This window comes from Uranotaenia lowii, chromosome 3, assembly GCF_029784155.1.
Source record: "Uranotaenia lowii strain MFRU-FL chromosome 3, ASM2978415v1, whole genome shotgun sequence".
Lineage (NCBI taxonomy): Eukaryota > Metazoa > Arthropoda > Insecta > Diptera > Culicidae > Uranotaenia > Uranotaenia lowii.
In genome coordinates this window covers 249994032-250005187 of record NC_073693.1, presented here as the reverse complement: position 1 = coordinate 250005187, position 11156 = coordinate 249994032, and the positions used below count along the sequence as shown (strand labels likewise).

Genomic DNA, 11156 nt, shown 5'->3' with positions numbered 1-11156 from the left:
ATGTTTTTATCGAAGTTAAATAAATCAACAAGTTCATTGGTTATGCAAAGCTATTTTCATGCGATTTTTTTTCATTCTAAGGTTAAACAACTTTTTAATGAGCAGCCAAAAATGGTAAAATTGAACAACACCCAATATCATTTCAGGGGTTAAAGTTAGTTTTAAGGTTTGTTTGCATGTAATGTACTGCAAGAATCATAGAATTTTAAAAATCCAAAGATAATTTTTTTTGAACTTTCAGTCATCTCTGGTGATTTTTTTTAATTTTTTTCCAATGCAATTTGCAATACAGAATTAAACCTCATTGGCTAATTCAGAACTAAATGATGCGCTACCAAAATGTTAATAGCTATTTGCGGCAGTAAAAACGATTAAAAAAAGTTATGAGAGAGGTAAAAATTTATAACAAATACAAAAAATTGTACTAGCTGTATGCGTTAAAACTAATGTTTGGATGGATTTTATTTGGAAACTAGCTAACCCGGTAAACTTCGTTTTACCTATTACTTAATTAAACGTTACAAAATGTTTACTTAATCTAAACACTTTTAACTTCTTCGTGCTCGTGAATCAGTTTTCATGAAAATCTTCTTCAAGTTGTTCGAGCTGTTTCCCATTTCTAGTTAATTTTGTATGGGAGTCCAGAAGAAGTGAGATTCGTGAAACTATTATGCAAACCATCTCTGACCCGAAAACCCTCGGATAACAAATTTCACTTAATTCCGATTGTCCGTTTATAAGTGATGGTGTTACAAAGAAAATGCCTCCATTATTATATATAAAGGGTGATACAGTCAAAATGTGGTCAATATCAACTTGACGTATATTTTTCAATTTAGCATTTCAAAAACCTGAACACCCCTCATTTTGAAGGTGTGTGTGTGTGTAGAATGTTGCTCCTATTTTGATTTTGGAATTCACTCTTCAGTTGTCAAAATGCCGTCCAAGGAAGAAGAGCAGCGTACCAGAATTTTGCTCTTGCATCGCGCAAATCCGAGCTACTCGCACGCAAAGCTTGAAAAATCGCTAAAAGTTGCCAAATCAACCGTTACAAATGTTATTAAAGTGTTTGGGGAAGGTTTGTCGACATCCAGGAAGTCTGAATAGGGGGGAAATCGAAAACCGGAAGCCGCTAAGGCGACAAAGAGAGTTGCCGGTAGTTTCAAGCGAAACCCTAACCTCTCTCTCCGAGATGCCGGGTGTATCGTCTACAACTGTGCATCGAGTCAAAAAACGAGCCGGACTATCGACTTACAAGAAGGTAGTGGCTCCAAATCGCGCTGATAAACAAAATACGACGGCCAAAGCGCGATCCCGGAGGCTGTTCACGACGATGCTGACGAAGTTTGACTGCGTGGTAATGGACGACGAAACCTACGTCAAAGCCGACTACAAGCAGCTTCTAGGACAGGAGCTTTATACGGCAAAAGGAAGGGGAAAGGTAGCAGATATTTTCAAGCACATGAATCTGTCAAAGTTCGCGAAGAAATATCTGGTTTGGCAAGCCATCTGTATCTGTGGCTTGAAAAGCAGCATTGTCAAAGCTTACAGGCCTGTCAACCAAGAAATTTACGTGAAAGAGTGTTTGAATAAACGTCTGCTGCCTTTCCTGAAGAAACACGGTTGTTCCGTACTGTTTTGGCCGCATTTGGTATCTTGCCATTACGGTAAAAAGGCCATGGGGTGGTACGCCGCTAACAACGTGCAGGTGGTTCCCAAGGACAAGAACCCTCCCAACACGCCAGAGCTCCGCTCAATTGAGAAATACTGGGCTATTGTCAATCGGAACCTAAAGAAGACCAAAAAAACTGCTAAGGACGAGCAGCAGTTCAAGGAAAACTGGCTTTCTGTGGCGAAGAAGGTGGACAAGGTGGCTGTACAAAATCTGATGGCAGGGGTTAAGCGTATGGCCCGACAATTCGGGTTTGGAAAAGCGGAAGTCTAAGTGAATATTTTTCCTGAATTTTATACTAATTAAACTCGAAAAAGAAATTTAATTTGATTTTTTAAATAAACGATTTCACCGATCTACCCGCGTATCTACCGTATCACCCTTTAACTGTTTTAGATCTAGAATAAGAAATCTGCCACAATTTAGAAACCATATTGTCTCGATAGAAAACTATACATTTTAGTGATTTATATTTGTAATGTTCCCGTTAAACTTAGAATTAATCTATCATGTAGACTATTCAGTCAGATGAAACATGATAATAAATGTTGATGTAAATGTTAATGTGACATTATGCAATTTTTGGACACCATACTGTGAAATCATCGCACCCCCCGTGTAGAATTTTTGTAGTCCGTTTTTGACGTGACTCAACTAGAAAATTTATTCTTTTGTTAATTTACAATGTTGTTAATAAATATGAGACCAGATTTCTTACAAATAAGTCTTCTACTTCGATCAAAACGAGTTTGCCGAAGATCCTACAATCAGTTCCGGAATCGGATTCCTGTTAAGTTACGATAAAGTTACTTTCTGGCGTTTTTATAACAAAGAAGGTTACTTACTATCTGATGGAGAATATAAAGCAAGATATTTCGCAAATACAATATTTATCCGGGAACGACAATTCACGGCAGTGAATTCGACCTAATCGGGACACATTTCTTCAATTAGCAAATCGTATTTGATATTTGGAGAATAATATTACAACTTACGGTTAATCAAACTACTGATCGGAACCTTGCTAGAATAGCATCAAACTCATTACTCAGCTAAGAAAATGCTGCACTTCGGAACGAGAGAATACAATTTCAGGCAGAACTATAATTTTCACCAACCAATCTATCAAACACGTTTTTCAATTTTTTCCGACTTTCCAACTTTTTCTTTTCTCCTTTCTCTTCTCATCTGTCTAACTATCAAACTGTCAAAGCTAATCTGTCACAAGATGGGTTTGATGTTCCCCCTAATTTCACCATCTCAGGGCCGTAGCAACACCCCGCAAAAAATCCCCTGTCATCACCTCAGTTCCGCCATCCTACCGCACCCGAAAGACCCTGTTTTGTAAATCTGGCAGATATTTAGCAATCTACCTGTTCGCGAAGGTGGTCCAGAGTTCTCCAGCAAGAATATATCCAATTTTTGGTAAATCCAGCTCAAGCTGCAAAACGTTTATTGTTCATGATTTGTGTTAATAATTCATATGATCAGACTTACAATTTAGTCTCCTTCTACTTTTACTATCACGAACAGATCGTACCAGAGAAATAAATGCAAAGTAAGCTAGAACTATACAGATATTATAAGCAAATATTTAGAAAAGAGAATTATAAATCTTACTCAACAGTGATATAAACGTGATATAAACGTGTTGATTACAATTACAAAATGTTTCTTGACACTTATGTCTTACTAATCAGCGTCGCGACGCCTCTTCCAATCTGTCAACCAGCAGTCATTCGAAATCTGTATGTGGTTCGTCCGAGGGACTTCGTAGCGCGCAACATCCTCCCCCTCATGTCGATAGAACATCTCGTTCGGCGTCATGTTCACTGCTTACATCCAAAAGCGCAAGTTTCGTACACGGACGACTTAGAACTCGCCCGTTGCTCTGCACATCAGCCATTCGAGATACTCCGTCTTTTCCAGGATACACCTTTATCACTCGACCCCGGATCCATCGGTTTCTCGCACCCTCATCAGCTATTACGACTAAATCTCCAATATCGATCGGACGAACATCCTCAAACCACTTTGTTCGTCTGGTAATAGTTGGTAAATAACCAACCACCCACCGCTGCCAGAAATTTTGTAATACACTCTGAATCAGGTCCCAGCTACACCTTAGAACTTTGCCCTTTACGTCAGCCATTTTAACACCCTGGCATACTCCTTGAGACCCCAACATCAAAAAATGATTGGGAGTTAACGATTCTTCATTCTCCGACTTAAGCGGTATAAATGTTAACGGTCTTGAATTAATCATGTGTTCAGCTTCAATTAGAACTGTATGAAAGGATTCTTCATCAAATTTATCCACAGATGGCAACGATTTCAACGCTGTTTTAACGGATCTCACCATCCGTTCCCAGCATCCACCCATGTGAGGTGCCGCAGGTGGTATGAAAAACCATTGAGTTCTAGTGTCGGTGAACGTACTTCCCAAATCATTGTTAATCGCCTTCAATTCCATTTGTAGCTCACGGCTCACTCCAAGGAAATTGGTCCCATTGTCTGTGTAAACCTCTTCAGGGGCCCCTCTACGTGCTACAAATCTACGGATAGCTTTTTTGCATGAGTCGGATGACATGGATGCAACAACTTCTAGGTGAATGGCTCTTAAAGTCAAACAGGTGAATAACACTACCCATCTTTTGACCGCTTTTCTTCCTATTTTAATTTGGTATGGACCAAAGTAGTCAATCCCAGTAAAGGTAAACGGACGTACCAGGGGTGTAAGTCGTACGCGTGGAAGCGGACCCATTTTTGGAGCCACAGGTAATACTTTGTAGACCTTGCACCACTGGCAGGCCTTTTTGGCTTTTTTTAATTCAACTCGTAGTCTAGGTATTCTGAACCGTTGTCTCAGTTCGTTGACGACAGTTTCATCATTCGCGTGCCCATAATGTCGATGATACCAGTCCAGTATAAGGTGTGTAATGCGATGATCTCTTGGTAGGATAATCGGGTACTTGGCATCGTGTTGCATCCAATCCGCGGCCTGCATTCTACCATCTACTCGAATCACCCCAAACTCGTCGATAGTTGGGCCCATGGAAGCTATGGGGCTAGATTTTGAAATCTTTCTCTTATTCAAAACGCTCGCCGTTTTATTATATCGGAGTACATCTGCTTCTTTCGAAAAGGAATCATTTTGCGCAATTCTCCACAATGTACGTTCTGCTCTTTTCAAGTGATCGCTTCCCATACCAATGGTGTCGATCTGCTTCCCCAGAAATGTCTTCATATAACAATCTTCAAAATAATGAACGTAGCCTGTTTTTCGTAGAATGCGTTCCCATTTGGAAAAGCGGTTGACGTCGATGATTGGAACACGTGCCACATGAGTATGAACACTTTCGATGCGTAATTCTTCCTTACTACATTCAGCGTGAATAGTGCGATCTCTTGGCCATTCGTTTTCATCCAGTTCGTATAGAAATTCTGGTGCCTTATACCAACGACTCTCTGCGTCAAATGAAGGACCTCGTCCCCACTTCGTAGCTTCATCAGCGACATTGAGGCGTGTGGGAACCCATCTCCATTCTTCAATTTTGGACAATTCTAGTATCTCATTTATTCGATGAGCTACAAACCGATTATAGCGACGCATGTCCGATCGTATCCATGACAGTACTGTCGTCGAGTCACTCCAAAAAAAAACTTCATGGATGGTGATGGTGTGTTCTTCCTCTATAACCTTCCTTAGCCGGGCTCCTATCAAGGCCGCAAGCAGCTCCAGACGTGGAATAGACAAAATCTTCAGAGGTGCAACCTTTGTTTTCGAAGATACCAGAGCGCATCGAATTTGATTACCTTCTACGACTCGCAAATAAGCTACTGCTGCATACGCTTGCTCACTCGCATCGACGAATATGTGCAGTTGAACGTGGTCATACGTGTTTTTCGAATACCCAGGAAAGTAGCATCGTTTAATTTTCAAGCTTTCTATATCTGGCAATGCGCTCAGCCACTGTTTCCATTTAGTGAAAATCTCTGTAGGTATTTGTTCGTCCCAGTCAATTCTCTCTCGCCACACCTCCTGAATGATTATTTTTCCATGAATCGTAAATACGGAAATCAGTCCCAAAGGGTCATACAAACTCATAACCAATTTTAATAATTGCCTTTTCGTTGGAATGGTTTTACAATTAACTAAATCTGCAATCTCCTTGCAAAATTGCACGGGAAAGGAGAATACATCGGAGGACGGTTGCCAAATCATTCCTAATAATCGTTGACCTTCTGAATCTTCACCAAAATGCATATTCTTTACAGCTCTTGGATTGTTGGCGCCGATTTGTTCCAGAACTTCGTTTCGATTTGATATCCAATTAACAATTTCGAATTTCCCCCTGGAGTGGACTTCAGTCACCTGCAGGGCTAATTCCACCGCTTCCTCGATAGTGTCAACACACTGTATGTAGTCGTCTACATAATGCCATCGGGTGATAGCATCAACTGCTCTGGGATAATCATGTTGATGTTCTGACGCATTCAAATTTTTTACAAACTGTGCATGCGCAGGCGAGCACGTTGCGCCAAATATGGCCACATCCATCACCATGGTTTCCAATGGTTTGTCCGGCGAATCTCGCCATAGAAACAACTGCGCACTACGATCTTCAGGCCGCACCAATATTTGGTGAAACATCTCCTTTATATCCGCTGCAATGGCTACTTCGCGCTCTCGATAACGAAAAAGTATGGACAAAAGTGAAGTAAGAAGATCGGGACCTTTCATGAGCATACTATTTAATGATACACCGTCGACCTTAGCAGCTGCGTCCCATATATCAGACGAACCTTCTCAGGCTTTTTTGGGTTTAGCACTACTCCCATGGGTAAAAACCACGTACGGCGAAGATCAAAGCGTTCGAATTCAGCTTGGGTGGCTTTATGCGCATAGCCTTTAAGTTGATAATCTACAATTTGTTGACGGATCTTGTCATACAGAGTGGGATTTTTCGTTAATCGTCTCTCCAAACAATTCCAGCGTTTCTCAGCCATGGGGCGACTATCTGGAAATTCAATGTAATTATATTTCCACAACAAACTAACTTCAAAACGGCCACTTGGTGTACGTCTTGTTGTTTCTGATAGTATTTTACAGGCTCGTTGGTCTTCTAGCGTCTGCAATTCTGGTGCAGCTCGTATACCCAGACTTTCAATCGAAAAGAAGTTTTTCACAAATTCGTGCAAACTATCATTGGCTTTCGTAGCACAAATGTGTAACTGGCGATGTGGCAATGTAATCGCTTTCCCTGGCACTCGACCGAAAATTGACCACCCAATCCGTGTTTTGGTAGCAACTGGCTGACCCTGTCTGCCTTCTCTAGCCTTCAATGTCATAAGCAAATGAGCATTGCTCAGTCCGATAAGTAGTCTCGGCACTGCGCATTCATAACTTTTTACGGGCAAACCTTGTAGATGTGGATACTCCTGTGACATGCTGTTGAAATACAGACTTTGTTCAGGCAGATCGAGACTTTCAACAGTATATACTTCGGATAATTTATGACGCCTAGTCTCACTAGTTCCTGCGATCTCAAATTCCATAATTCGAGTATTAGAGATGTTTTTGTTCACTCCCCCAGTCCACTGGAGGCAGAGCGATGTTGTAATTCCGTCGCCACCTAGTTCGTTTGCTAAAGATTCCTCTAACATCGTGACAGAAGATCCGTCGTCCAAAAATGCAAAGGTTTGTACATGGCCTTTGCTACCAAAAAGCGTTACAGGTAGTAGGCGGAAAAGAATGGATGATGTAACCTCACGATGTATAGACACGGTGGCATGCTGCATTACTTGTGGTTCGAAATGTAATAAGCGATGGTGTTTCTTTGAGCATTCATTTATCCCACAAACTTCTCCTTTGCACGGCCATCTACTATGGGCAACAAGACAACGTCTACAAAGCTTATTATTTTGTTTAACTAGCTTCCAACGGTCATCTATATTCATACTTTGGAACTTGAAACATTTCTCCAATGGGTGAGCGGACTTCTGACACGCGACGCATGTTTTCACTCCAACATAGTTCAGCTGTTCTGTCTGACTCGATTCGGGTTGTTCAGAGTCATCGACTATTTCAGCGTGCGTGTGAACAAATTCCTTTCCTTTGCTTTTCGATGTTGTATTGCTTATTCCGCCGTTCATTACTAAGCGACTAGTAGCGGTGGTTACGTGTTGCATGTATTTGGAAAAATCATTAAGATTCACGTGGGAGAACTGTGTCTGATACATAGCCCAGTTGAATTGGGCTGTAGGTGGTAATTTGTCGACAAGTTCTTTAAGCAATGTAGGATCAGACAAATGGTTTTCCAAACCTACGGCTTTGAGATGGCTACACATGTTTTGTACAACTAATCCAAAGTTCAGCAACATATCTAATCGATGTTCTTTCGGGGCTGGAGTACTGCGTACCTTATTGACCATGTGATGTACGATCTGTTCTGGTCGGCCAAATAAAGTTCTAAGCGTCTCTATCACTTCAGGAACCGTCGAAGGGTGCAACAGGAAACTGCTCACGGCTTCTTTAGCATTGCCTCTCAGACTCTGTTGTAGGCGAAGAAGATTTTCAGAATTCGAAAAACCGCATAACTGTGTGGAGTGCTGATAGCTGCTATAAAAGAGTGGCCAATCCACGGGGTCTCCGCTGAACACAGGAAGGTCTTTTTTCCCGACATGACGGGCAGCTAACTGCTGCGGTGTTGGTCCAGAAAGATTATCACTATGCTGATTTGATTCGAACGATGGATTTGCGATTGAAGCAACCGGAGCGGGGGGACAGGGCAGTTGATGAGGCAACGTGGGTGGTGCAAATTGTGGGATATCGAAACAAGGGCTTCTTCCCCCGATGGGTGTACTTAGATGTGCATCGATCGGTGCATAGTGGTTTTCAGAGGGAGTGCGTTGTATAAAATTTTCACTTACCGATGGTCCAACATTTTGGGGGAGGGTACTGTTACCTGCCGCTGCCTTACAGTTCTGTAACTGTGTGGGTCCGTTGTTTATTTCCGACGATAAATTTTTATACTGCTGAGAAAGTTGATCCAGCCGACTCATAAGTTCCTGTTCAACAAAACGCAATCGACTCAATTCACGATCACGCTCTTCCAATGCTTTCTCAGCTTGTTTACGATACTCGATACGTTCCTCTTCCTGACGTCGTATTTGTCTACGATATTCCGCCTCCTTTTCCTGCATTTTCTCCACATCCGCACGATGTTGTTGTTCAACCAACTTCAGCTGATTCATCAATTCAATTTCTCGCTTTCGTCGAATATCGTTTTCCTGGGCATGTTGTTGTTGTAAACTCTGTACACGACGAAGGTTTTCGGTTTCCAGCCGCCACTTCTCGAATTCTGGCTGTGAAGGCTTCGGATAGGCTCCAGTTCTTTGTTCGCTAGATTCCACATCCTTTAGCAGGCGTAGAAAGGGTTGTATGTCTACCATTGGGAATTTAGAGGCACTCGGATTTTGCATAGAAGCCTCATCTGTATCAACAGACTCAATGTCCTGACCCTCTCCTATGGAAATGCTACCAGTAGTTCGTTGTAGTGACGTATGATCTAAATCCACAATCCATTCAGCGAGATCAAGAGCAACTGCTGCGGGGGTTTTCTCCTCATTCACGACAGGTTTATTTACTGGGGTCGACGTTTTCGCGGCTCCCAGCTCGCTCACTAGCGTAAACTCTACTGTTTTTCCGGAATCCACGGGTTTGGCAGCTTCTGACGTCTTTGGCACGATGTTCCGCTCGGATCTTGCAACGGTTTCTGACTGTTCTTTCACCCAATCCGTTACTCTGCAGGATCCGGCTTGACTGCTGCGTTTACTCCGAGCACTATCCCTTTCATCTTCCTCATCCTGCTGTCCAAGCAGTTTATATTTTTCGTTGAGATAAGTTTTATCACGATCCAACTGCGCCTTGGCTGCTGTTTCGTGCAGCTTCCGCTCTTCTTCCAACCGTTCCAAATCACGAGCTATGCGAGCTCGACGAGAGCTGCTAGCCGTAGATTCAACCGTGATTGAACTAGGTGCTGGTGGAGGGACCCGGGGCCTGCACATCACGCACCGATACGCTATCTCGTGGGCGTTGGCAGTAGTCACACCGGCACACTTGAAATGTTCCCATCCTTGGCAACCCATGCACTGAACCATAAATTTATCAGCGTCATTCCGTTGATCACAAGAAAGACAATCTTTTTCATGACCTCGATTTGCCTCTACGAAAGTAGCCTCGAAGAGTGTACCGCAATTCTCAGAGGTATGGGACGATGCAATTTGGAGGTTAGCTTTCATTGCCTCTCGAATCGCCTTAGTCTGCGATCGGGTATGCCGCTGATTCTGGTTGGAAGCCATGGTACTTGAATAAATTCTTGAGTTTCTGTTCGCGAAGGTGGTCCAGAGTTCTCCAGCAAGAATATATCCAATTTTTGGTAAATCCAGCTCAAGCTGCAAAACGTTTATTGTTCATGATTTGTGTTAATAATTCATATGATCAGACTTACAATTTAGTCTCCTTCTACTTTTACTATCACGAACAGATCGTACCAGAGAAATAAATGCAAAGTAAGCTAGAACTATACAGATATTATAAGCAAATATTTAGAAAAGAGAATTATAAATCTTACTCAACAGTGATATAAACGTGATATAAACGTGTTGATTACAATTACAAAATGTTTCTTGACACTTATGTCTTACTAATCAGCGTCGCGACGCCTCTTCCAATCTGTCAACCAGCAGTCATTCGAAATCTGTATGTGGTTCGTCCGAGGGACTTCGTAGCGCGCAACACTACCCGTCTTTTTCTAATCGCTTTAAAAAGTTGAACAAAGTTTCCTATTGCGGTGTTTAAGTGCTTATATTGAAGTAAAATAAAAAAGACACAGGTGATAAAAGATTTGTAGCAACTCTCGTACAATTCAAACATGGAATTTTCATAAAATTTCATCGTTGTGATTAAAATTTTCGGGAATGGGCTTGAAGTTTGTCGGATAAAATATGGTTTAAGCCTTTTGCCCCATCGCACCCCTCTCGACAAAGTAGTTGACCACCGCGAAAAACTTTTCCCCCCAGTTAAGATGCTAATGATTGGAAATTCATTCGTACTGTGCTGGCATGAGCGCTAACTAAGTACCGGGTAATCAGCCAAACATTGTCGTCAGCATCGAGAAGAAAGATAAGACAACGTCAATGTAAGATGAGCAGACCGAATTCAGGCAGAGCAGTTCGTTCGTTGGCTGCATAAATGAATGATGAAGCATTATCTCGAAGATCCGTTTCGGGGTTTACTTGCTTTGCCAAATGCTAACTATAGAATCTTTTGAACCTTTGTTTACACGATCAACGAACGGTTTTGGTTCTGGATTTACTCGGATGAATACTAATTTACAATTAAGATTGGTTTCGATAGATATTACTTTGAGGGAGAGACTTGTTTCGAAGGGTCGTGCATCGATGGTTACGGAAATTGTCT

The 11156-nt window shown here is 41.9% G+C and overlaps 1 protein-coding gene across 1 annotated transcript; it reads right to left on the bottom strand.

Moving 5' to 3' along the window:
• Window positions 1-3467: 3467 nt before the first annotated feature.
• LOC129753277 (uncharacterized) lies at window positions 3468-6326 on the bottom strand. Its single transcript, XM_055749076.1, has one exon. It carries the CDS (start codon window positions 6324-6326, stop codon window positions 3468-3470), a length of 2859 nt encoding a protein of 952 aa, XP_055605051.1.
• Between the last annotated feature and the right edge of the window lie 4830 nt (window positions 6327-11156).